This window comes from Apteryx rowi, unplaced genomic scaffold (assembly GCF_003343035.1).
Source record: "Apteryx rowi isolate R43461 unplaced genomic scaffold, aptRow1 scaffold_55, whole genome shotgun sequence".
NCBI lineage: Eukaryota > Metazoa > Chordata > Aves > Apterygiformes > Apterygidae > Apteryx > Apteryx rowi.
Window position 1 is genome coordinate 2051705 of NW_020450816.1, and position 26886 is coordinate 2078590.

General features: G+C 38.1%; 2 protein-coding genes across 23 annotated transcripts in view; one reads left to right on the forward strand and one right to left on the reverse strand.

Moving 5' to 3' along the window:
- NUDT6 (nudix hydrolase 6) overlaps positions 1–327 on the reverse strand; it is a 16931-nt gene extending 16604 nt beyond the window's left edge. Inside the window, exon 1 of the mRNA XM_026081431.1 lies at positions 209–327. Coding sequence (XP_025937216.1) covers positions 209–327 — 119 coding nt within the window. The remainder of the gene's footprint in view (positions 1–208) is intronic.
- Positions 327–26886, forward strand: part of SPATA5 (spermatogenesis associated 5) — a 227248-nt gene continuing 200688 nt past the window's right edge. For 6 of the 22 annotated variants that reach the window (XR_003255990.1, XR_003255989.1, XR_003255991.1 and 3 more), the window contains exons 1-8: positions 789–1108; positions 1767–1924; positions 5150–5208; positions 6319–6954; positions 9200–9329; positions 10013–10069; positions 10929–11052; positions 12627–12882. Coding sequence is in view for 18 of the 22 variants with exons in the window: in XM_026081409.1 (XP_025937194.1) it covers positions 956–1108; positions 1767–1924; positions 5150–5208; positions 6319–6954; positions 9200–9329; positions 10013–10069; positions 10929–11052; positions 12627–12882 (1573 nt within the window). In the remaining 4 variants the exon portion in view is untranslated. Of the gene's footprint in view, positions 694–785; positions 1109–1766; positions 1925–5149; positions 5209–6318; positions 6955–9199; positions 9330–10012; positions 10070–10928; positions 11053–12626; positions 12883–26886 lie in introns of those variants that run through there. The other 16 variants (XR_003255992.1, XM_026081410.1, XM_026081408.1 and 13 more) reach the window with 6 other exon arrangements.

Here is a 26886-nt window from a genome sequence, read left to right on the forward strand (position 1 = left end):
GGCGGACGCCGTGGACGCGGGTACGGGGAGGCCGCGCCGGGAGCGCGCCGTAGCGGCCGGTGGCGGGGCGGGAAGCGCGTGCGGTAACGGCCGGTGGCGGCGCGGGAGGCGCGTGCGGTAACGGCCGGTGGCGGCGGGAAGCGCGTGCGGTAACGGCCGGTGGCGGGGCGGCGCTGCCCGAGGGACCTGCGACCGCCGCGAAACCCGCCTTTCGCGGCCGCTTCCCGCAGAAGGCGTGCGCCGTCGCAGAAGGGCGCCCGAGTAGTTAAGACTGAGTAAAGTAACCAGCCGGGCGCAGCGTTTAATCACGTACGTTTTCAGGCGCATCGCTGCTGGGCGCGCGGGTGACAGTGGCTTTCTTTCTCCACTCGTGCTCCAGCATCTCTTCAGCTGAATAGCTTGTTAGACTTCATTGCCTCTTCGAAAATGTTACGGAATTGTTTTCCCCAAAGATGGCCCCGCGCTGCAGCTGAGGGGCTTCCTAGAGGCCCCCGGCTGCCGGGCTGGAGGGCGGCGTTGGGGCGCGCAGCCCTTCTCCCCGCTGGCACGAGCTCAGGCCGAGTTGTCACCTGCGGGCTGGTCTGGGCCCGGAGAGGCCAGGCTGCCGGGCGCAGAGTAGCCTAAGCGGGTCTAGTGGCTGCAAAACGTAATCTTCAAAAACAACCCTTTGCTGCAGAAGCGTTTTCTGAAAAAGTAAGTTCTGTTTAAAAAAAAAAATGGTGAGGGAAATAAGGGTAGCAGTCGCTCCCTCTGACTGACTGACACTAGTGTCACAACCCATCATTTAGCAGTAGAAGTTGTAATGCTGATGGGCATGCATATTTCTGCCATGAAGTGAGGTTTGCACTGTTCCTTGTGCTACTACTATCTTGTGTGTGTTTGGAAGGGTTTTGTTAGTTGTGCTGATTGTCTGGCACATGTGAGAAATACTGACTTCATTTGCTATGTGGAAAAAATGACATACTTTCTCCTGAAAATTTTAGAAGATGACAAAGTTCCAAAAATGCTCCGGAGAATCCTCGTACAGCTGTCGCTGAACAGTATGAAATCTGCAAATATGTGCATAGGTCGTCCGGTCTTGCTTACCAGTGTAGATGGAAGACAAGAGGTGAGAGTCCTTCTTGTTTATCTGATCGCTTTTCTTTATGGTTAATTAATACATTTCAGTTGTATTCAATAACAGACCAAAATGGAGCATGCATTTAGAAATATAGTGAATGTTATTTTCTGTGTTTTACACTGTAGTTGCATGTTTCTTCTCAGTACTGGAAAAGTCCATGTCAGTAATTTTTTCAAGAAATCTGGAAGTTGTTTGTGCATGCGTGTGTGCTTTACATACATACATATATGTAGCTATGTATGTACACACATACATATTTCATTTGTAAAGAAGAATGAACATAGCCCTTTACTCTTCTTTGTACCTGTAGTTTTGTCCATTCATTTGTAGCTTTTCCTAGTCAGGACAGTGTGTACTTTGTGTTTTCTGCAGCATATATGTAAAATCCTGGTGGAATTTTTCTCTCCTTTGTATGCAAAATATAACCCTTTTCTTTTTAAAAAGTATTTTAGTGAGTATCTTAAGAACTCAGTGCTACTTATATCTTAGCTGTCCTTGGAATCAGATTTTAACCTAATCTTTCTTTTCTCTTAGCCCATGTTTTTATTAAAAAACCCTTAACTTTCTTTCTCACCTCTTACTTGGAGGACTAAGAAAAAAAATCTCTTAAACAAGTGACAGTTGTTTTCTTTGAAACTCTTCCTAGGTCTGTACTGCTTGGCCCACTGCAGGCTTTCCGGGAGGGAAGGTTGGACTGAGTGAAACCACGCAGAAGAACCTGAAAGTAAATCCTGGTGATGCAGTCACTGTGCAGCCTGTGACTGGTGCAGTCATCCAGGCAGAAGAAGTAGATGTAAAGCTGAGGTATGGAACTTGTCAAAACCTACTGATGTCCCGTGAGGCATCTGATTTGCACAGCAGACTCTTACCTCTTAGAAGATGCCATTTTTCTCTCTGTTGTGATGGAACTAGTATGCAGCAAAGTCACACATGCACAGATGTTTGTAGTGTTAAGGCTAAAATTTAATAACTGGTGGCTAACTGCTGCCAAAAGAAGTGTTCCTCCTTTCTTCCCCTGTGTAGTGACACCCTTCTTTCTTGTACCAGGTCTAGTACTGATCCGCTCTTGTGCCAGACTGGTCCATCTCTCTGAACTGGCAGCAAACTAAGTAAACAAAATGTGGATAATTTCATGCTAGTCTAGCAAGCTGGATTAGTTGTGGTTAGGTGATTGCCAGGGATGCCACAAGAGAAGTGGAAGAAGGAAAGAAAATGAAGCAGGGCCTCCTCTGTGGGCAGCAACATGTTGCTAGAGTGGCTCAGCTATCTTACAAAATCTTGGCTGAGAGATAGTGATGTTTTGGAGGATATGACGCCACCAAATCCATTAGTCGTAAGAGGTTTGTCATTTTATGTTAAATTAACAAATAGTAATCCTGGCCCACTACCTCCTGAAGCAGAAATCAGGTTGCCTGTGTTACATTTGCTTTAGGCAAGTGTGTTTAAGTGCATGATCAAGGCAGATTTTTTTAAACTTCTGAGTTGCTTGTAAAGGTTTCATGCTTTGCTTTTATTTATAGGAATGTTTTTTAAGATTAGAAACTCTCACAGTGGTTTTTTTAATTTGAAATTCACAAAAGAAGGGGAGCAGAAGGTGCAAATCAAAACTGCCTTGAAATTACAAAGGCTTTAAAAATTACCAGTTTATTCACCTGCTCAATCATTGGGGGGGGGGCGTCATTCTCATAACATTCCACTGAGTCAGCATTTGGGTTGACAGGGAATCTGGTTGTAGTTATTTCTTAAATAAAGTTATTTTGGAAGAGCCCCAAAATACTAATTTCTGTACGTTATCTTCTGCTACCTTGTCAAACCTCAGTTTTTGAGTGGGACCTTGTCTTTGTCCATTTTAAGGGAGAGATGCTGTTTTTCAGCAGATTGACTCTCAGAAATGCTGGTGAGGTGATCTTGATTTTGTCAGTAGTATAACCAGCCTAGTTTTAATTATAGTTTTACTGGTTAACTTGACTGTGTATTCTATACTGATTCCCTCTAGTCAGCTTGCTTCATGCCTCTCTTCTCACCAGAAAATGAAAAAATGATGTAATTTCAGCTTTCTGCTATGTCTGATTTAAGCCTGTAGGAAGTCTGATTATTATTACATGCTGTTTGCTTATAGAAATGGTTGAAAACACTCGTTTCATTAAAAATTAAAAATATATATATATACTTGTTAAATAATTAAATCTAATCTGTATTTATATTGAAATATTAATATGCAATGCTTTCTTTTTTTAAAGCTGTGACTTTTATTGAAAGACATTACTAAAAATAAAGTCAGAGGAATTATATACAATTTGTAAAATATTTATGATTACAGTAAACTTTTGGAGACTATTCCAGAAACAGAGTTTTCCTTCTCAGCCAGGATTTTGTTTCAAGAGTCAGGCTCCTAGAATGATTATTTTACATAGTGTACCACCAGACTGTACACTATAAATGCCTTCTTTCCTAGAATTACTCTAGGAGCAAAACCAAGAAAACAGGAACTGGCCATGTTTTTTAAGTCTGTTAATATACTACAAACCTTAGCACCACCCTACCATGTAAGAATATCTAATTATTAAAAGAATAAATAGCAATCCCATCATCCTGATTTTTAGACACTTTACAGATACATTGTTCATTCTCTGCAGATTAATAGCTTTGGGGAGCTGTTTGCGTGTATGAATTATTGTTATTTTTTTTTAGTTAAAAATCAACTTCCTAACCCCAGACTTCAATAACCTAATTAAATACATGTTTACTTGTCATGAGGGCTCTGGTATTTTGAGACCTCTCCTCAAAACTAGAATAATATCCCTCTTTCCCTCAAATTGATTCCTTGATYAGTAAAATTATTGAGAATTGCATTTTTATTTGTGAGTTTAGAGCTCCCTCTGTTGATCATAATTTTATTTGCAGCTGCTGTGTCTGCTTTAAATGCCTTTAGTGATAATGCTGTTTAGCTCTGTGTAAAGCATTTCATCATACATGTCAAAGTGCTTACAAAGTCGTGGATGTTGCAGTGTGGACATAGTGAAACCTTTATAGTGAAAACGTAAGGGCTATTGTGTGAGGATCATACAGATATTTTGAGGGGGATAAATGCTGATGAACTAGAGAAGTTACATTATGGGTTTTAATGAAAGGTAAAATTGTGAATGAAACAGGAAAAAGATTGTGTGGATAAACTATGTATCACGGAAAGATATCTTGATCTCTTCAAGCACAGGCACATGACTGAATCACAAGAGTCTTATAAGCTGCACGGTGTCTGAGGAGCAGGGTGAATTAATGATGTCTGTGCTCTTAGTGGGTCTTAACTATGATGTAAAATATATTAATATAAACATCAGTGAAAGGAATTCGTGTAAGACACATTTTACCTTCCATTTGCTTTGGCCTAAGAGCAGATGTGTTCAGTCACGCGTGTGGTCCCCTACTAAACTCCTGTGATGAGACTGTGTGTTTGAGAAAGTGCCGTAGGCCTGGCCAGAGCTGGATATGGAAGTGACCTAAGACTGACTTCCTGAGTCCCTTAAAGCTAGATTAAATAAAGGATTAGAAAATGCATCATGGGGAAGTCTTTTCACTGTTTTGATAGTGTGTATTCAGTGCTTAAAGACATGCACAATTTTGCAAAGTGCTCGAGATGCCTGTCAAAGACTATGTGCATTTATATGTGTATTTCTAGGGGTGGAAGAGATCTTTCTTTTGTGTAATTATTTCAATTCAGTAAATGTAGCAATGACCGTTCTATGTGATCAGTTGAAAGGAGCATGTATTCCATATTTGTAATCTTAAGAAATGATAAATGTAACTTACCATATTGTTTAATTTAGTGTTTTGTATAAAAAACTGAAACAAAAACATTTACATTTTTGTTGTTAGCTATGTGACTATCTTCAGAGTTAAAATGAAATGATCCAGAGATTGTAACATGATAAATCCTTTTTTTTCTTTGAGGGGTTAAATTATACAGTGTAAAATAGTTGACATTCATTAAGTAATTACTGATTGGAAAAATACTTTTTCTCCCTACCACAGGGACAAGGATGCTTCTATTAATGCTGAGGAAATGTCTGTCTGTCTACTGAGAAACCTAGGTATGAGTTTTGTTGCTTTTCTTCGGACTTTTTTATTTTTGTAGTGGAAGATCAGGTTTTGGATAGAAAAGCAAACAGTTTCCTCTTATGATCTTGATCAAGGGCTTGAGACAAAGCAAATACAACATTGTTCTGTTCGCACTTCTTTTAGGGGTATATCTGCTTTGGGCTAAATTATTCTGCTATGCTATAAATATTTAACCTGTCTTAATCTTGATTTTCAGTCTATTGTATCTGTATCTAAGCTACAGTTGTTTAGCAACCATTGGTGGTCTTCTGGCTGGTACTGTGATGCACTTCAGAGTTTACTTTGCATTGTGAAGAGAAAGAATTCAATACTATGCATTGAAAACAAGATAAGGGATCACTATTAACATTAAATCTTGTATCCTGAAACTTTTTTTTTTTTACATTGGTGGTAAATGAGCAAAATTGATATACGTTGGGTGGTAGATATGCATAAGTAAGTCAGAAGAAAACCCAAATTTCCTGCACAGATAAGGTGGTAGTATTCAAAGTTTAATTGTTCTACTCGGGGAGAATCTTCCGATTTAGGAATTGCCAGACTTGTTAAATTGCCAAAAATTGCCAAACTTGCCAAGCTGCTTTGGCAAACTAAGAAGCAGAAAACATGAACTGGTTTCCAAGTTCATGAGTTTGGCTAGAAATAATAAATCTTGTTTACATTTTTGCCTTTGTTTTTTTGTGACTTTTAGGGTGCATTCAGATCACATTTCCAAATTTTTCTCTGTGAATGTGAAGGCTAAAACCTTATCTTTTTTAGGCCAAGATTCTCAAAGAGGGTGGGCTAAACGTGAAAGATTGAGAGCCTATGATGCCCATCGCAAATACAGAATTTTTATTTTTTGCAATACTGTTTCCATAATCTCACTCTGTATGCTGTATGAAAGGTAGAAAGCAAAGAAGGCAAAATGATTACAACATTTTTTAAAATTATGTAACCTTTAATTATGTTAATATATAGCACTCTTTAGGCTTATGGGTAAAGAATTATTCTGATACAACAGTGTCTGAAAGTTGTTTTTGCCAAACTAAATTGAAATTTCTTCTCCTTTGTTTTCTTCTTTTCCTTTTTGAACCTTATCATAGATGGGAAAGTAGTTTTGCCAGGAAACCTCTTGGCTTTCACTTTCTATGGCAAACTTTGTAACATCGTGGTGATGAAAGTGAAAGGAACTGATGGTGCAGAGCTGACCGCCCCGGGCAGTGCCATTTCCAGTGAAATGCATGAGCCAGACCTTGAAAAATCTGAGTTGGAGACAAGTACACTAGATTTGTCCTTACAGCTCAGCAAGATGGACGTTGACGATACTCTGGAGGTTGCATCTCCAAGCACACCGAGCAAACCAATGGCTCCAGGGTCACCAGTTACACCCAGTTCTGCTCTGTTAGCCAGTTGTCAAGACTCTGGTCAGATGGATAAACCTTATAGCAAGGAAAATGTCACGGACCTCACTGATGATTTGGAGTTGGCTGGGAGAGGAGGCAGTGAGAGACTCCCGCTGACTGGCAAACCCGGAAAATTAAGCAGTGCAGATGTTTTTTATTTCATTTCTTCAAGAACTAGAATCAATTTTATTGAAACTAGGACCAGTGAGGCAGAAGATGGTGACTGTGAATCTCAAGTTACCTATGATATGATAGGAGGTTTAAGCAGCCAGCTCAAAACTATTAGAGAAACAATTGAACTGCCGATGAAGCAACCTGAACTGTTCAAGAGTTACGGTATGATGTCTAAGAGTTGGCTTTCTTCATTTGATACTATTTTTTTCTTTAACGTGACTTTTTTTTTAACCAAGTTATTCAACCAGAAATATACACTGACTTTTTTATGTAATACTGGTTCAGTATACTTGGGTGTGCAAACAGTGTCAAACTCTTTTATAATCATACTGTATGGATATTATGAAGATGTAATGTTTAGCTTGTGTGAAAAATAATTAAGTAGGAAAGGAATATGTATATCTAGGAAAGTTCTGGTGTCCATAAACAGAATTTATGGCAAACAGTGAAGACTTCTATACTCAGACATTTGAAAGGTGCAGAAGTTTCTTGTGACTTCATAAATTACTTTTTTGTAAAGTGAACTAAACATATATTTTCTAAATTAAGAAGAATTCAGTCAGATTAATTCTTCTGTTATTTTTAATCCTGTCTGCTACAGAGTTCCTGTAAAATTTTAAGGCAGTATTTGAGGCCTTTTGCACGAACCTCTTAGAATATTCAGTAAGGAATTATAGGGTTGAAAAGCTAATATGATTAATATTGTCATATATTAAATTATATCTAACATGTATATGAACTTAGAGGATTTCTGTGCCAAAGTAAAAAAACTGTACTGTGTATTTATCACAAATGGTTATGTACATAAAGCAGGCATGTCTGCTCATTATACTTGTCTAGGTGTGCATAACTGGAGAAAGTGCTTTTACCTATAAATTTTTCTTTCATTTCTTTCATTTCAACCTTTTCTTTCATTTCTGAGGTGATTTCACTGATCACTGGGGCAATTTCCATAGAACGCAGATGTTTTTCTCAGTGTGCGTTGCATAGGCATAATCTGTGGGGGTCAGTGGGATTGGGTGAGGAATTTTAATCCACTGTCCAGCCCAGTTCATTGACCCCCAACCTCAGCATTCACTACATGTTCTTGTGCTGGCAAAAGTGTTGCTTCCGTATCAACATTTTTCATACTTAGTCCCAGAAGTGCTTGATCAAAGGCTCTGCTGGCAATTACATGAGGGAGGATGATATTTCCTCCCCCCTCCCAGGTACTTGCTGAATAACCCTCCAAATGTTGGGGGTCCTTATCCGCTCTTGGCTAGTGAGGAAGTTGCTTTAGGTGAGACCTTTGGTCTGGCTCTGTTTCTTGCCAGTACAGTAAAAGCCACAGGAGGGAGCAGCACATGCTTTAATGGGCTAAGTAACCGGTTCATAAGGCACTTCATTTCTGTCCTCTGTCAATTAGCAGATAACTTTTGTCCTTTCAAGTATATTAATTCCTAAAATGTGGTCTTTCTGTTCACACCGGATATATTATTCACAGAAATTTCTTAGTAAGTTTTCCTCTATCACCTTACCTGTTTGTTCTTTGGTCGTGTTTCAGTAATGCTTTTTGTGCCGGAGTCTTCCCATTGTTAAAAGCTTAAGTCACCTCTTTTTGCCTTTTAGCTTTTCACTTACTGTTTTTGGCTTCATGCCCATTTAATTTGGCCCTATAGTCTGAAATGTTTTTATGCACTTTACCTGGGATCATAATCTTAGTTTACTCCAGTTATCTGAAACTTCTGTCCAGTTTTAACTGTACACAGGAGTACCTTGTTCTTCCATTGTCCCTTATAGTCTGTGCCTGAATGTTTCTCTCTGTTTCAACTCTTAACATTTGCTATTAAAGAGCAAATTCATCCTTTTTTTCGTATGGATGAGTATTTTTTTTTCATGTTTTTATAAGAATTCTTTAAGATGCAGTTAATTCTAGATACTTGAATCAAGCCTCACAGTGTATTTGAACTTTTTTGGACTGCTGAAGGGAAATTGTTTTCTGATGTTGGAAATTTGCAGCGATGACGCTGTAACAGTCTTGAATAATAAAGTACATTCATGAACATTGGGTACTCAGTCCAATAATTTTTTGAAGAAAACATATGGGAAATGATAATGTTAAGCTACTGAAAAGTACAGTAATTTAGATGGTTGCTTTTTGGACAGAATCAGTTGGACTATAGAAGACAATAATGTAGATGTGTGCCCCATGTAACAGTGTTGCAAATGTTTCCTGCAGAGAGCTCTTCCCTTTGAAAGCATACCATTTTATCAAAGTGACATGTTGGTTAAAGAAGTTAACGCTGAGGTCAAGTTATAATAAAAAATAACTGTGGGGCAGTGAAATGTGCAAGTGCAGCTTGTTCAGTCAGGCATTTAGCACGAATAACTCTTTCTTCTCTGTTTGTGTGCATGTGCTTGTCTAAAGGAATCCCTCCTCCTAGAGGAGTGCTATTATACGGCCCTCCAGGTACTGGGAAGACTATGATTGCCAAAGCCATTGCAAATGAGGTTGGCACTCATGTTACCGTTATTAATGGTCCTGAAATAATAAGCAAGTAAGTCCACCCAATTTATTTTCATTAATACTATAAATATATTTGCCTGAAACCTGTACTGGCATCTACCCATTGGAGTGTTCTGGCATCTACTCATTGGAGATCCAGCCTTCCTCTGTGCAGAACTGGGTACGGGCTATCTGTACAAGAGTCAAAAATAGATGGGAAAGGGTTCCCTCAGTAGGGCTTATGTTTCTTGTTGTAATAAAAGTGGTTCATTTGGTTTGGCTTAGAAATTTGTGCAAGGCATGGACTAAATAAAAAAGAGGACTTAAACTGCATCTGTAACTGCATGTTAGTTATTTCTGCCACAAGAGGAGTGACTTGTTTGTTAAAACATATTGAAATGAAAAGATGAGACTCTGTGGGTTAATTTCTCCAGGGAACTCATTTGTCTTTGTTATATAAAAATATAGAATGTTTCTAACACAGAAGAGGTAAGCTTTTCTCTGTAATTTTTTGCTGGCTGCAAAATGGTTATTTCTTTGCTTGTGCCCCATTTTACCTTAATTTCTTGTTCTTGTGGAAATAAAGATTATTTTAGATTTGCCTGTACTTCATAAATTCAGTGGAGACTTTGAAAGGGAGGACTACAGCGTTTTGGAACACAAGAGCAGTAGTTTTCCAAATTGCCTGGAAAATACAAAAACATGTTTCTTATTAAAATATTTTAATTATTACAGGTTTTATGGAGAATCTGAATCAAGATTACGTCAGATATTTGCTGAAGCTTCTTTGCGGTATATTCTTTTAGATAATTACATTTATGCTTGCTTATTTGCAGTATTGGTTCCAGTGTTAATATTTTTAAAAGAAAAAACGTTGCAAGAATCTTTCAATTGTAATATTCTCCTGCAGAGGTTTTTAAAAGGAAGTACACTTATTTATATACAGCTTAGCTAAAAGGAAAGCAGTGCAATTCTAGTATGCCTATTAAATGCTTCTGGACATTATCCTGTATAAGGAACTGTTACAGATGGTGCCAAATCACTAGGTTTGTATTGTTAGTGTATTGTACACTTAGTTCAACAGATGGAAGCAATAGCCAGAGTTTCACCTGGATCTGAATTTTTCTGTCTAGTTTTATCTTTGGAGAGCAATGTAGTACTGTGCTGAGATTTGGAAGCTAGCTCTAAATAAGCAAGTGTTGGCACTGGGTGTAGCATGCCTGAAATATGGTGGCACTCTACCCTTTTTTATTAGACTGGTCAGGGCAAAACTTAGATTTCCAGGTGGTTGATGTTTGTAATACATTGACAAAAGACTAGTTCCTGTGTCAGCAGAGATGGCAAATAAAACACTGTCCTTTTAGCCATGAAATCTGTGTATTTAGTGTCTAGTCTTTGAGAGAGTCATAGGAAAATAGCTCTGGAGGTCATCTTAAAGGCATTAGTTGTCTAAGTAAAATATTAGTAATTCTCATCTCTTTGAGTAGCATTGTATTCAAGGTTGAAACTTTAAGTTGCCTAACGGAGTGGGATGCCTGTTAATTTTAACAGGAACTGGGTATTTTCCTTAAACAGCTTTGCAAATCTTTGCCTTAATGTTTAAAATCCTCCTCAGCACCTTAACGCTTATCTTCCTCTTTTTTTTTATCAGTCGCCCTTCTATTATATTTATAGATGAGTTGGATGCACTCTGTTCAAAGAGAGAAGGGGCTCAGAATGAAGTTGAAAAGAGAGTTGTAGCTTCGTTGCTGACATTAATGGATGGCATTGGCTCCGTAAGTAGACCGTATTGAGACAACGTGTATAGGGACTAGATGAGCACAATAAATTTGCTTCTATAGTGCAACCAATTTTAGGTGTGTCACTTGGGAAAGAACTGGCCTTAGGTGAAACTTTATATAGTGATCTAATGCTTTATTAGATACTAGGAAAAAGAAATAAGAGAGAAATGTCTGTCAATAACTGTGAGATTAAGGCTAAGATGTTTGGAAGAGCTTCGGACTACAAAAGAAAGTAAGTTTGCTTCCATTTGCTGTCTGTCTTTTGCCTTCTCCCACTTTTGTAGTTTTATAGATAAAACTGAGATTTTAGTGATACCCTGTCATTGAACTAAACTGGGTATTAGTATTGCTCTGAAATTGAGTCAAAATACTTACGATGGTAGTTAGCCTACATTATTAAAGAAAACAACAGCTATTTCAAGATTCCTGTACTAAAATTTAGGACTTAAATTTTCTGTTTTTTCAGAAGGCTTTTTTTAATCACTTCAGCACATTATGAATTAAGCCTATAAAGTTTACTAATCTCCGATCTGTTTTTTCTGATTATTAACAGGACAGTAGATGAAAAAATGCTGTCCACAATATGAAAATCAGTGTCTTTTGTTTATTTAATTTGCAAGTTTCTCCTTTTTTTCCTATATAATAGTTTGAGTTGACCAATCTGGAATTGGTCACATGCAGAGCATATTTTCTGTTGGCAAAGACTGATGGACATTCTTCCTGGGGAAAGTTCTTCATTCTCAAAAAGAGAATGGCACTGCAGGAGACCTCCCAGCTGATTTTATACCACTTTAAAAGTGAAAAAGCAGAGCTTGAGGACATTGGTTAGGATTTTTGACCTTGCTCTTCCTTTTGAACAGCTCTTCTGTTACCTCCTGCCTCTGCTGGTTTGATACATTAAATGATTTGTTTCCCAACTTTGTTTGTTCAAGGTCTGTTGCTATCTTTTGTTCTTATGCCAACATTGTCTTTTAGCTTACACACTTAATTTTCTTTCCTCGGTGTGCCCTTACCTTCCTGGTACATGGAAGTTTCAGTTACTGAGGCTAGTCATAGCTCCTCTCACGCTCTGTTTTGCCAGACCAAAGCCTTAATTTCTTGGGCAGTCTCTTGCAAGAGAGGCCGTCTCTTTTCCTGGCCGTTCCTGTTGGTTTTAGTTAGAATTCTTCTCTTCTGTTTGTGAAGAGCTGTGTACTGATATCCTCAGATAATCTGCACAAAAGTGAAGGCAGAGGCTCGTACCTGAAAGGTACTGAAAGGAAGGAAAGCAGGTTCTTGGGGATTATAGCAGGAGACAGTGGGATGAGGAGGATCTTGGAGTAAAGTTTCTCTTGTATTATCCATATGTACATGTAGCCTATTGTACTGCTGAATTGCACGGATGATTAGCTTGGCTGGGATCACCTGTGGGGTATACTATTGTGAAAAGTTTTCTGAGCTCCTTTAGAGCTAGCATCAGGATTTAGTGTATGTAGTAACTGTGAAAAGTGAGCAGGAAGTATATTTATAAACTGTGTGAGTTTAATCCTCTTTTTAAGTTAGTATTTTCCTTTTTTTGATCTGTTTAGGAGGGCAGTGAAGGACAGCTCTTGGTACTTGGGGCCACTAATCGTCCTCATGCGCTGGATGCAGCCCTGCGCAGACCTGGGCGTTTTGATAAAGAAATAGAAATCGGAATTCCTAATGCACAAGACCGGCTGGACATACTCCAAAAGCTTCTTAGGAAAGTTCCTCATTCACTCACAGCAGCAGAGTTGGTGCAACTGGCTGATAGCGCACATGGATACGTGGGTGCAGACTTAGCAGCCTTGTGCAAGGAAGCAGGTAAGGGTCTGTGTATCTTATTTAGGATTATTCAGGAAAAAGTTTAAAAAAAAAAAAAAAAAAAAGTCCACAGTCTATAGTAGTGGCTTTTGGATGGATGAATTGTGTCAAAGAAAGCATAACCGGATGTGGAAGATGAGGAATACTGATCTGTCTGCTCCTTTGTAAACTAGAAAAGCTCTTTCATGGGTATTAATGTATTAACATTGAGATTAATAACACTGGGGAATCCCCTGTACCATCTGTAGCAAACTAGATAGTTAACTGTCTCTCAGTTTACCAATAGTTTAGTGAGTTAACTGATATATCGCTTGGAGTTTTCCTGCTCTAGGCTCTAGAGCCTACCCCTTCTCCGCGAAGTCTTGAGTCGCTAGGGCTAGACGGCTCATCCTACAGATCCTGATTCCCAAGATGTTCAGACTGTGGGCCTGACTAGCGTTTATTGTGTCTCTCTTTCCCTTTTTGTGCCTGCATTTCGTTTGCCTGCAGACCAGGAGCTTGTGACAGGGGATTGCACACACCCAGGTCTGGTTCTGCAGTGGAGCTGGGATGCAGCTGGAGCTCATGCCCTGAGCTGAGGCTGGAAAGCATCTGTTAGCCTCTGCACAGACATAGCCCAGAAGAATTATCCACAGCTCATGCAGGGAGGGTTCAGTATGTTCCAGGGAATACTTAAACACAAGTTCACTTCTGTTTTTGTTGGATGAAATATTAAAAATAAGCTCTATCAATTTTTACATTTTGCTACAATGGGTCTATGCAGTTTCAGTGTTGGACCTTAAATCTACCCATGAGCAGCCTTTTTAAACAGTCTAGTCAAAATATGACTCTTCAGTTCTGCTTACGCATATTTTCTCCCTTGTAGTTGGCAAATATATTTGCTGTATGTGTTGCTTACTTTTATTTCCTTTGGCATTGGGACAGCTTCCTCTGGCAATGGCACAGTGCACAGTTAATTCTTGCATCAGAATTAACTGTTAAGATGACAGAAGTTTTGTTAGGGGTGATGGCACCTGGAACAGGAAGGCTTTTACTTTCCAGTTTCCAGAATTTTTAAGGGATAATTCTAACATATTAATTTGTGGACTTTTGTATGGATCAAGAGGAGAAAAATATGTGTGGGTATTCTTTTTATAGTGCTCTTTGGGCTACAGTAATATTTTAAGTTCTGTTTTAAGTTAGTTAAACTTAAGTTAGTTTCTTCTTGAAAGAAATATATACAAAGAACATCAAAAATCAGACTCCCTTTTTATTTTTCTTCCTCTGTTTTTTTGGAAGTCTGTCAGCCCTCCTGTGTCACAGTCTTTGCATAGTAAATACTTAATTCTTGTAATCAAAATTTTTCATTTCAGTGAAAAATCTTATGATTTGAATTCCGCATTGATTCTGTAACTTTGGTCACTTCATTATTCAGCTGTAAATAGCTGATACATTTACTCACTTTATGAGGATCTTCTAGAAAATAAATTCTGAATGTTGTATAAATTGAACATTATGCCTTTACTCAGAGTTATGCAAATCCAAAACTTCTACCAGTATCCACCTGCAGGACACATTGTTGTCTGGGAGCTTTGCATCCTAACGCAGTGCTCCTTACAGTGAGAGAACCAAGAGGTCTCCTTTCTATTAATCTTCTCTCCTAAGGTTTGAATTCATGCTGTTAAATTTCCTTGTCATTTATTAACTTGGAGTGACCTCTGCTGGGGAAAATACAATTCTACTCCTTTAACTCTTTGCAGCCTAGATGTATTTTCCCTTTTCAAAAAATTGTGAAAGCATGATTTGGTTGGGGTATTACATAAACCAAATTTAAATTGCTCATGTTCAAGGAGCATTTGTCAGTAACGTTCTTTTTTACGATCAAGTTCTTGAAATCTGTTTTTCAAATTAAATTTTCAACAGCGTGTAAAATATTCCCACTTTAATTGGGGTTAAAATTAGAAAAAATTAGCTTTTGTGAGGTAATATTTCTCCCCAGCAGAGCAAGGTTATTCCATATGGCAAATTTTCCAGTGTTTTGTCTAGTCTGGTTTGATGTTCCAAGCAATGGGTTTCTATTGCTTCCCTGAAGAAATAGTTCCACGGGCCAAGATGGCTTGCTGTCCAGGAACTCTCTCTGATACTCAGCCTAAATTTTCCTTGTTTAGTTTTATGCTACTACTTCTATTTACATGCTCGTGTAACACATTCACTCTCCCTCCTTACTGTTTACACCCTTCAGATATCTGTAGGCTGTTCTCATGTCCCCTACCTCCTCATTCATTACTTAGCCAAGCTATAAATATTTAGCTCTTCTAATCTTTCCTTATAAATAAGTCCTTCCTGCCTTCTGAGAACTTCTGGAGATTTTCTCTGAACTCCCTCCAGTTTGTCAATAACCTTTTGGTAATGCAGTGCTCAGAACTGAACATATGTATATTTCATATACGTTATATACATACACATTACAACATAAAACACAATACAGACATGCAGTTAGGACTGCCGGTGCCCATTCGTAAATAACTGAAATGCTTGGTATTTAGAAAATTCTGAGTTAAAAGTTCTTTCACAAATTTTAAGGTTAACTGCCAGTTTCACACAAGAGGAAATCAGGTGATGTGTGTTTAAGTACAGGTAAAACATGGAAATTAATTTAAAATGCAAATTATTTAGCCCAGAAATATGTGCTCAGTTTTTAGCACAAGATTATTGTTGCTTGTCAGTTGTGTTGCAGCAAGGGGAGACTCTTAAGTCCTGGTTGCCTTGTATGTACCTTTAGGTACTTCATTTGTGACTGGAAAGCATGAAAGAGTTTACAGGCTAAATATGTTTGTATGCTTAATAACAGGTTTAGGTCATTTCTAAAGGAGTCTTCCTTCATTATAGTTATATTTCCACTCCATTTTTCATATGCATGTATAATATTGTATATATACTGCTTATATAAACCAAGAAAGAATGTGGCTGTATATAATTACTGTAACACAGTATATGATATGATAATTGTAGGGCTGTGATAGGCAAACTTTCACGTTGTCATCTGTAGTTAGTTTTCCTGAGATACTAGATTCTAAAAACTTTTATGCTTGTCTTCTGTATAATTCTGAAGAACATGAGTTAATGAAAACTACATAGCTATTGTAGAGTTAACATTTTCAACTGTTTTCTTGGCAGAACTGTAACTTGTTTGAGCAAGCACTGCTTAGTGATACTTCTGGGGTCAGGCAGGCATGTTTTCTATTCTGTTCAGCAACTCAGTGCGTTTTCATGGAAATCATTCAAAGGTTTTAGGAGCCTTTAATGTTCAATCAGCACTAAATGTTTTTAGGCTCCCCTCTATGTATATAGGCTCTGTATATGACATATACAGAACTGCAGTGCTGTGTGTACTAGAATGGGCAAGGAGAAGGTATGGTGGATGAGAAACTGGGAGAATCTGTGGAGTGCATGCTGGGCTTTTCCGAGGAGGGTGTTACAACCACAGCACCTGGGTAGTCATATATAGATGGATATAATCATAAGTTAGGGGTGCTTTTATTTGACCTTCTGTGTTTTTAAAATGCTAGTGGATTTTTCTTTCAATCCCTTCTTTTCCTCTACTAATGATAGTCTTAGCTTTTTAAAAAATTGAAACCACAAAATAATGTGACTGTGTTTATAGGAAAAATGCCAGGTATCATGAAGCTTACAGTATTGGCATAAGAGCTGACAGCAGGGTGACTGGCAACGGCTTTGTATGTATTTCTCAGCCTTAATTGTTGGGCAAAGTACTTGTATCCCTGTCTCACATGTCAGGCAAGATATCGTTTGTCTGTTTTATAAATAACTAAGAGACTGATTGTGATCAGTCTGGCAGAATTAAAAGTAAAACTGATATTTCTAACATGGCAAGTCTCACTGGCATAGGTGCACTGCTTTTCAGAATTAATATACCTAATCTCTGTTTACAGTTACATTATCTATAATGATTGTACTGGAAAAATTGGGATTTGCTGATTTGCTGTGTTTCTCTACTGCTTAGCAATATATGCTTGTAATTTCCACAATTTCTGCATGTTGCATCCTCTTATAATCTTTCATAGAGGTTAACAGCATAATATGGAAAACCTGCAGACAGTTTGGACACTGGACCATATCCTGTGAATACCAGCTTACAGTGAGCTTCTTGTGGACTTTAGTGCCCCTCCAGGGGTTCATATGCACAAAATTCTTGACAAGAAAAGGTCTTAATTATGTGTGCAGCTAAGAAAATCATATTATTAAGACTGGAAGAGGGTTACCATGTCCTAAATAGTTGAGTAGACTACCTTTTAGCATGAACAGCTGAATTCTGAATTGCTTTATCTCAAACAGACATGCTGTTTAGAAGATAGACTGTGCCATATCCGTTCATATAATGGCAGTATTTCTCTTCCCCTGGGATCTCGTTGCTTCTGATCTAATTAACTGGCCACACAGTCTTTTATTAATTCCCTAAAAAATTATAGTGGTTTTAATTTAACAACAAAGATAAGCGCTGCACTTTTTTGGAAAAACATATGAAATGTTAATTATGTAGCAGGGACATGAATGGTATAAACTGTACTGAATGTTAGAAGATGCTTAGCAACAAAGGTTTCCAAATATAGCAATTTATTATAAACTTATCCTTCTATGGCTGCCTGTAGCTTTTCAAGAGGGTGAATATAAATATAGCTTGATTTCTTCAAGAAGTGGGTTCAGTCATATTGTTTACAAAGAAAGGAAGTATTCGCTTTGTAACTCTTAGAATTTATCTTGAACATCCTTGTTCATTACACATAATTTCAGTGTGCTGATATAAAACACTTGGACTGTGATAAGATAGCATCATGAGGAAAGGAAAAACAAATGTCTTTGTTTAAATAGTGGTCTCTCTTGCAATAACATCTAATTGGTTCCAGTAAGGATGCTGCATTGCAACCATTGTAACTTTGAGACTTCTGTGAAAGAAGCACTAATCCTTTTGTTTTGCACTGAAGTTCCATAAATTCCCTGATTGTAATACAGTTAGAGGTACCTCCTTGCTTAGCCTTGAGGATTATATTGGTTCACTGACTTGAGCTGGCTGTTACCTAAAATGTTACGGAAATAAGAAATTGAGCTATGTCTTTGACTAGTATAAATCAGCATTACTCTGTTGAATCAGTGAAGCTGTGCTCCTTGCACTGACATATGATATGTGCTTTTATCTTCATAATTTTAAGAGTCCTCTGTTTAAAAATCTTGTTGGCTATGATATTCATTTGGCCCTTTTATTGTCCCTACACTTTGATAGGCGATACAACTAGGATGAAGAATCTTTATGCTGTTTAATCTATAGTACTGAGTATTGATTATATGTAGGTATTAGATCTGTAAGTGTAGAAGTTATTTAGTAGGATACTTTATTTATTTTTTAATGAAGCTGGGAAACTTTTTGCAGTATCTTTTATAACCCAAAAAAGAATTTCTGCATCCCGCACTGAAAACCAGGGATATTTTTCTTATACCTAAGCCCTCCTGCATTAGAAGAAAAAAAAAAAAACCCAACTATGCACTTTAAGGGTTCCTAGGTTTTTTGTTTTCCCAGTAATTGATGGGGAAATAAATACCCCTGAAATCCAGGAATGTCTTTTTCTTAGATCTACGGATTTTTTACATGGCTTCTGCAGTTTTGGTAAAGTGGCCATCAGCGGGAAATGTGAGCCATTTGGGCTAATGTGGTTAATGAGTCGCTGTGCATCCTCAGGACCAGCCTCTTACTGGTCTTTCAGTTGCATAGGCATTGCATTCAACATGCAGCTTCTCAGCCTAGTATTTCATATCCAAGCTCTTAATTTCAGCTTGTTGATGGTCTTGATGAAGCAGCCTAATATTAGGGCATCAAGAATATCCTTTCTTTAATCCATGAATTTCAGAAAAAAGTTTGAACCTTTCCCAAGACTATTTGGACCAGAGTTCTGCTTGGAGGTGTACTGTAATTGTAAATATTTTCCTTGGAGTATATTCTTAAATGTAGGAATGTGCATTGAGACACAGCTGAATGTGTAGATTTTGATAAAGGCGGTTGATGGCCAAGGCAGTGGGATTGCTTGTTTTGCAGGGTATTTTTTTTAGCTTGTTTTCAAATTAGCTGATTGGAATGACAGATATTAAAGGGGAAGCCTTGCCTGACATGCTATAGTTATTTTATTTCCTTATGGGAAGTAGCTGAAAATACCATGTCTACTTTATATATTTATTTTGTAGCATGAGAAAAGATTGAAATAATGCTGTTGCAAATGACCTATTACTGCATTCTATAGCTGAATACTGATTCCCATGGGCCTCTTGCCTTTTTGTAAATAAGTCATATAGAAAACACATGTTTTGTGGGGAATATTAATAATGTGTAGAATCAGGTGGTCAATATCAAAAAATGTATCCTTATGAAACCGAGAGACAGACTTTTGCAGAAATGGTAGAACACTGGACTTTGAAACACACTGATAGCTCCAGACATGGTATGGAAGTAAAACTGCAAATTAATTTTTTTGTTTGTGTTCCAGAATTTTTCTCACTAAGTTGTGTCTGCCTGCATATTTCTGACTCTTATGTGTAGGTCTCTTTAGGGTAAATTGTCAATGATACTCTGTTTAAAAGCAGTTCTTGCAATCTTTTGTTACACAGTGTTCCATACACATTAATTTACTGTGTAACAATACCAAGAAAATCCAATTTCTATCTTCAGGGTTTGCTAATTTTAAGTTACTGCTGTGTTCTGTATTTTTTAAGGTTGGGTCCTTAATGCAGAAGTTGTTTTTAAACTGAAGCAATTGACCTACTTTGCCATCTTAACAGGTTATGAACAAATGTGTCCTTGCTTGCACGCACACACGCAAAGCAATATGGCTTTTTTGGACTCAGACTGTAACATGTGTTTTTGGATTGTTTCTTAAAGCACTAATTCAGAATGATGGCTTTTATGCAGAAGTGGTTACATCTGGATACTGCTGTGTGGCTTGAGGGAACATGTCTAAGACTGGATGGAATGTGTCGACCTTATTCTTGTCTGTAGGATCACTTGCACTCTTTCTTATTTTTTTTTTCCCCCCTCTTAACATCTTGTGGGGCAAAGAGAAAGTTGAAATTAGTTTTAGAATTACTATCTCACTAGTTGAAACCATTTTAAATGTTTTCTCAAGATTCCACAAAGAAGCTTATTATTTTAGCTGCATAGGGTCAGATTCTCACCCCTTTACTTTGGTTCAGTGTTGTTCTGATGAGATTGTAAAATTTCTGAATAGGGCATCTTTTATTTTTTCTTTCCTGTGTCTTTGCATATGCCTAGTGCACAGATGTTTCCTTGGTGTGGCTGCCTTTGTACCCAAAGATGAGAAATCTGCTGTACTTTCTGTGCCTTTCTGAAGAGACACTGGCGCTGGTTATATTTGTCTGTGGTTATTTTTTCTCATATAAAATCTTAGGCTTTTTTTTTTTTTTGTAATGGTACTTGATATTTGTTTTTGCTTGAAGAACATTGCACTTAACTGCAATCAGGGCATGTGAACTTTTGTTTTCATCATAATTGATTTTAAGTGTGTTTTTATCTGAAACTGACTTTCTTTTTTTCTAAGTGTCTTTTTCTTTGAAACCAGCGTGATGATATTGCCAACGTCGTAACCCACAACTGTGTAAGTACTGAATAATCTGTCTAAAGCATGTCCCATTCTATATGCTGATAATCATATAAGCAGAAAATAAAGAATGTATTCAGAAGAGCTGGTCAGTAACTATAGCTAGTATTTTAAATTAAGCATAGGAGACTCCCCTGGAGTAGGCAAACATAATTTACATCATTTTACATATAGGGAAACACACATACAGGATAATTTTTATGGTCTCTCTAATTTCATAGAGTAGGCATTGCCAGTGTTAGGGAAGGACGGGTCAAGGGAGAACTACTGCTTCATCCTAGGTGGGCCCAGAACACCAGCAGGACTGTTAGCTCGTGCTCATCCCCCAGTGACTGGACTTGGTAAGGGCCTTTAGGTTCACTGGCTTCAGTGAATTTTGAATCTGATTGCCATAGGTATAAGTGAGGTAGTAAACCCACAGTTTAGGACAGTGGAAAGGTTTTTTTGTGTGTTTTATCCTGTGGCTGTTTTCCATTATGTCCTTCTGGTTTTGAGGCATTAATGCAATAGTTAGTCAATGTGTTGTCCTTCCCAAGCAGACTGACTGGCTGGAGGGGACAGCAGCTGATGTGCTTTGGTATGTGTCCAGCTTTGCCCCTTGTACTGCATGCAGCTTCTCACTCCAGGAAATCTCTTCCTCTTCCACCTTCTCCTCCTCCTCCTCCTCCTCCTCCTCCTCCTCCAAATTCCGGGCTAAGGCAAGCAGGAAACAGAAAACTGTTGTGGCACATAGGCATTGTATTCATGCTTATGCAGTTTGGGTGATACAGAAGAAATGCTGTTATCCATACGTGGCAATGCATCTAGAGACTTCTGTGTTTGAATGGGGTGGAGGGCAGCCCCAAAACAAGGCAGCTGCTTTGAGGGACAAGGGATGGACAAGTGGACCAGAGTAGCCAGCATTGGTGCAGCTCTACCTGTGCAGACTGGTGGGCTGTGATACGGCAGTCAGACATCACTCCTCAGCTTGCAAATCCTGAACATTTAGCAATATGTCATTTTCCTTAAGAACAGAATAAATTTAGGGAAAATATTGTCTTAGGCTGGGTTGCTGGCAGAAGCAAAGACAGTTTTACATTTTCCCTATTTATTTTCCAAATCTGGGAATCAAGCCGATATCAGTAACAGCTCTCAGCTGCGTTGACGGGAGTTTGACTGTTTTGCTTATCAGGTTTTGCTTCACTCTTGGGCTTCAGATTCTCTGTGTGCAGAGTTGAACAAGAGCTGTGTGCCAGACAAAGTTATTTCTGTAGAAAAAGAAGAAATCCTCAGCTGTTTGTACATAGCAGCTTTGAATGGACAAAAAAGGTTTAACCAAACCTATACTAACTTTTGAAGACACTCTGTAGTCCACTATCTTTTAAATCATCCTATTTATTTCCTACAATAATCTAAGCTCCTTGCCCCATGTTGACTTGAGAGGTTTCTGCACACATAAGAACCGCAGACTTCTTCCTGGCACTTAATTTCTGTTAGGAAGGGTTTAGCAAATCTGTGGATTTTCTTCTCAATGATACAACATACTTTACACTGAGTCACTCAACTGGCATTTGGCTAACTGAAAAGTATTCTGCAGACTTGCACACTTCCTCTCCCATCATGTTTTTGCAAAGGTTTCCACCTCCTGCCAGCTGATATAGGATAACCATACTCACTGTTAGTGCTGACCAGCACACGAGCGGTGTTTTCATCCAAGTGACAGAATCCACATTCACTGTAGCCTTCCAGTCACCTGGCATTCAGTTATCACAGGTGATTCAGACTTGGTTCCTCATGATGAAAAATGCTATTCTATTTCCTGGTTATTCTATTTCCTGGTTCCTGAGCAGGCTCCAGCTGTGAATTGGAATTAAGTATTTGGAGTAAAACTATTTTTTTTCCTCCAAGATATAAACATACTTTTTGGGAAATAGCTCGTTTGAAATGCATGTTGCAGTTTCAGAAGCCTTTAGTAATTCTTTTTCTTTTTTTTTGGAAAGGTAATCATATTCATGTTATTCTCTGTTCTCTTTTTTCATGATCTGTCTAGTATTTATGGTATTTTGTCTTTTTCAAGTGGCATTTCATTTGACACAATCACCTGTGTTTCTAGATTCAAGTATCTTTTGAATTTTGGCTAGCATTTCTCTGCTTAGTTCTGTTCAAATTTTGTCCAGTCAGTTGGTTTTCTCTTGAATTCTTTAAGTGACTCTGATATGGGAACATCCAGCGCTCAAATACAAATGCCTGTGAAGTAATTAGGATGCATTTTTTTCCTTTCAGCTCTTTCAGTCTGGTTTCAAATGTAACTCGAACAGCAACAGTAATAGATTTTTTTTTTTTTCTCATAGATTTGACGTGTAATCTTCGGCATACAAAAAACAGTGGGAGGTTTTTCATTGACTTGAAGACATCAGATTTTATTCATGGAGTAAGATTAATTCTAACTTCAGTTACCTGAAAATTAGACATTTCCTCAAAGCTAATCCTCTGGGTTCTCCTCGTGGTACATGGGGAGAGATAGACTCCTTTACAGAGTGATTCATCTCACTCCCACTTGCTGCACTGGCTATAGAAGGAGCCCTGTTGATCAGTTTAGACTAGATGCTCATTTTCAGGTTGCACAATTGCAAGTTCTCGTTTCAGTATCTCAGAAAAGAACAATGTTTTTTATGGCTGATGCTATTCTACTCAGAAGAAGAAACATCTTGAGTTTAAAGCACAGCTATACTATTGAGAAGATATTCATGTAAAAATGGTCCTGCAGGAGAAAAGTTCTATGTTTTCTGACTCTCAGGCTCCAGATAAAAATGTTTTCTGGGAATATATAATGGCAAAATTAGGATCTGAAAGCAGTCTTGATTTTTTACTCGATAAAGATGATAAAAGATTCTGTAGTAAAGTGTAACTTAATTTTTTTATTTTATTTGTATGTTCATGTATTGCAGGAGTAAAATCAGTTAACAGTAGGTATATGTATGTAGAATGAATTGGTGCACGGTTGGGATGCAGGATTTCTGCATTTTTAGGCAAAGTTTTCATACATTTCCTATCTTTAACTTCTAGCTATATTCTGACTGGACAGTGATACAATTAGGCTAGTATTTAGCCACTAGCTGTGGCTAAATTGTTTTTTGCCCTTGCTATATTGGTAGCCTGGCAGTCCTTGTTTTTCTTCTTATACATGTATGACCAACCTTAGCTGAGACGCCTTTACATATGTGAGTGAACTAGAAATACTGGCAGTCTGATGTTCTTTATTTCCCTTCGTTGTCACTGTCTTAGGATAAATGATGTGTGTATAGTCTGATCTGTGAATAAACTGTTTCCTGTATGAAAGAAATTTTGAAAATGTAGTTCCGCCTTCCTTCCTTTCCCTCCCCTGTTGTACCTCTCAGCAACTCTTAGTCAGTTCCATAGACATGTTCCAGCAAATGCTGGAGCTCTTCACAAAGGACTATAAATCGCGCACATAATCCCTACGGTAGACTAGTGCTCAGGTTAGCTGAGTGAATCTGCAATGTTATGGTTACAAGGGATTTAAGGGCATTATCTTTCCTGTGCAAATGGTATATAAAAGTTCTTCAGGGATTTTCCCATATAGCTCTGGCAGCTAAAAGACAGATTGTAGAATATGGTTTTAAAAGAAGAAGTAAGGGTTTATGCTTTTTGATACATTTTCTCAATGGGCAGGCATGTTATATAGAGAAAAACTAAAAAGAAGTATATTTTAAAAATATATTTATAGCAGTCTTGTCCAAGGATATTTTTTCACTCCTTGGTAAATTTGTTGGTGTGTCTGTTCCCATACTCACACTGAAAAAGTTGCCAAATTGTAGCAACTTCTTAGGATGCAAATGGAAGGAAACCTCTGAATTTGTCAGCTATGGCAGCTGTCGTTCTTCCTGATCTGAGGAAAGCTTGCTAATGGTCTACAGGCATCAAGTGCTTCCTCAGGGTTCTGTTCCCTTCTTTTACCTGGGAAGTAAAGAACCTTTACCTAAACACATCCCTGATCTCCCTCGGTGCTAATGGTGGTTGCCCTTTATACTGCCTGGTGCTCTCTTGTTGTGATGGGTAGGAGACTTGGTTCGTTGGATCTGCCTGGGGTGAAAGATTGTCTGAACAGGTGGGGGTGTGTGTGTGGGACAATCTTTCTGCAGAATAGTGGTCCTCACTAGCTGATGGCGAGGTTTCCATCTGCTAAGTAAATGAACTTCGTCTGGGTAACTGTGCATTCAGGTACAACTGCAAAAAAGTATGTCTGCGCTAATTTTTTTTTCTTGGATTTGAGCATCCAGTATCTTGATGTAATAGTACATCATGTATGTAGGACATCTGTAATGTAATGTAGAGCATTTATAAGGCCATGATATATGAAGTTGTATAAAACATTTCCTGGCATAAGTTTGGGATTTTTGTAATTAATGAAGATGGGAAGCCATGCTGATAAAAATTGTCATGTGTAAAGCAGAAGAGCTCCTTGTCTTAGAAATGTTAAACACTGGAACAACTTTTGTACCCATTGCCTGTGAAGTCAGGTATGCCTCTCTTGTGGTTTTTAAAGATAGTAAATTGATTTTAAGATATGTGAAATGTTTTTTCTATGCATAAAACTGTTAAATTTTGAAGTATGATATCTGAAGACCTAGAAGTAGAAGAAGATGCCCCATCTAATGGCTTTAGAAAGCTGAAAGACTGTCTGCCCATACGCTGTAATCATTCCATTGCCAGCCAAGCAGGAGAGCTTCACGTTGGATCTGAGAGCTGTCACAGAGGGAAATGGTCTTTGTCTTCTGGGTTTGGCCACAGTAATTTGGGAAGGAAATGCCAGATTAGCAGAGAAAGAAAAAATGTTTCCTTTTGTAAACTGTTTTAAAAGGAATGACAATTTTTTGAAGCCATTTATGGATTTATAGATTCTGGTAGAGTAAAGCTGATGGGCAATGAAATAAGCATGATTAACTGTTTTGTTTTGTTCAGTTCATTTCCTTTTGTGTTGAGTATATTCTGTTTATGAAGCCTAAAGTATATATATGTTCATTGGTTTGAGTGGATGCTTTCTATTATTTACAGTAGTGTATAATTATACACAGACTTAGACAGCAGTGTAGTAGAGTCTATTTTTAGGCTCAGACATTTGTGATTATGATCTAATGTGCCAACACTTAGCCAAGCTATGAGCAAGAAAATCTTGTGGGGAAACAATGCTACCTACCTCATGCTTAGCATGGTATGAGAGAAGGATCATCTGTACCAGGACAAAGCGTTCTGCTGTTTGGCTTCCTCTGTCCGCTTAGCTTCCTCTGTTCTAGACAGACAGGATGAGTTAGTGAGGTAGAGCACACAGTTGCCGGACTGGAACAAATTGTTTATTTTCCATTGTTTGTAATCATGCATAAATTATTATGTTTGTTTCTTTTCATTTTCTTTTTCAGTGGGATTTTCCATTTATACTCCACTGAGAAGCAGTTCACTGTTGCAAGCACTGCCCTCAGAGTGAAGTTTGTGCCGTATATAGGATAGTGCTAGGGACCAGTCATGTATCCCTTTGCTCAAAATCGACAGTCCATACCTGTACAAGTAGCCTCTTTGACCATATGGCAAGCTAACTATGTCTGTGTTCCTCCCCTCCCACAGGACTCTCACTGCAATAAAATACAGTGAAATGCACTCACACAAGAAAACATGCCTGCTGCTGGGCCTCGTCAGTCACTGCCAACTGGCTATTGATACTCACTACTCCTTTGGAAGTTTGTAGCATCTGAAAAGGAGCAAGCAAAGCTCAAACAAATGCTGTGCTCAGAGTCAGTTTACTATAAGAACATATATTCAAAACAAAACATTCCCGTGCTAAAGGTACTCAACTGCTAAGTTGAGATGCTTAATGTTTTCTGAGGTACTATGTCTGAATCTTCAGTTTATCTCCATTATAACTTATGTAGTGATAAAGTTAACGTTTGCCGTAAGGTTTACCTCCCTTGCCTCTGCATTGCTTCTAGCAGCATGTTTTGTACCCTACCCTGCATTTTTTTGTATTAAGTATATCTTTCACTGTCTCAAGGCAAGGATGTGATTTTTCTCCCCCTCAGGCAAACCACTGTCTATATTCTTCCCCTGTTAATAGGACTTTTCCCCCTCTCTATGGTTAGAGGTCAATTTGAAGTGCAGGAAAGAATGATTATGATAACAGGAGGAAACAGGAAGAATCATGCCTTCTTTTTCAATCTGTTTTTTATTATTGTTTTAATGTAAAACATTGTTTCAATTAAATGCTGACCTGTGCAATGGTGTGTGCGTGCACATGCTGAAATGAATTCAGGCTTTGTTTGGAAAGTTGTGACCTCTTTATTCCTGTTTTGGATCA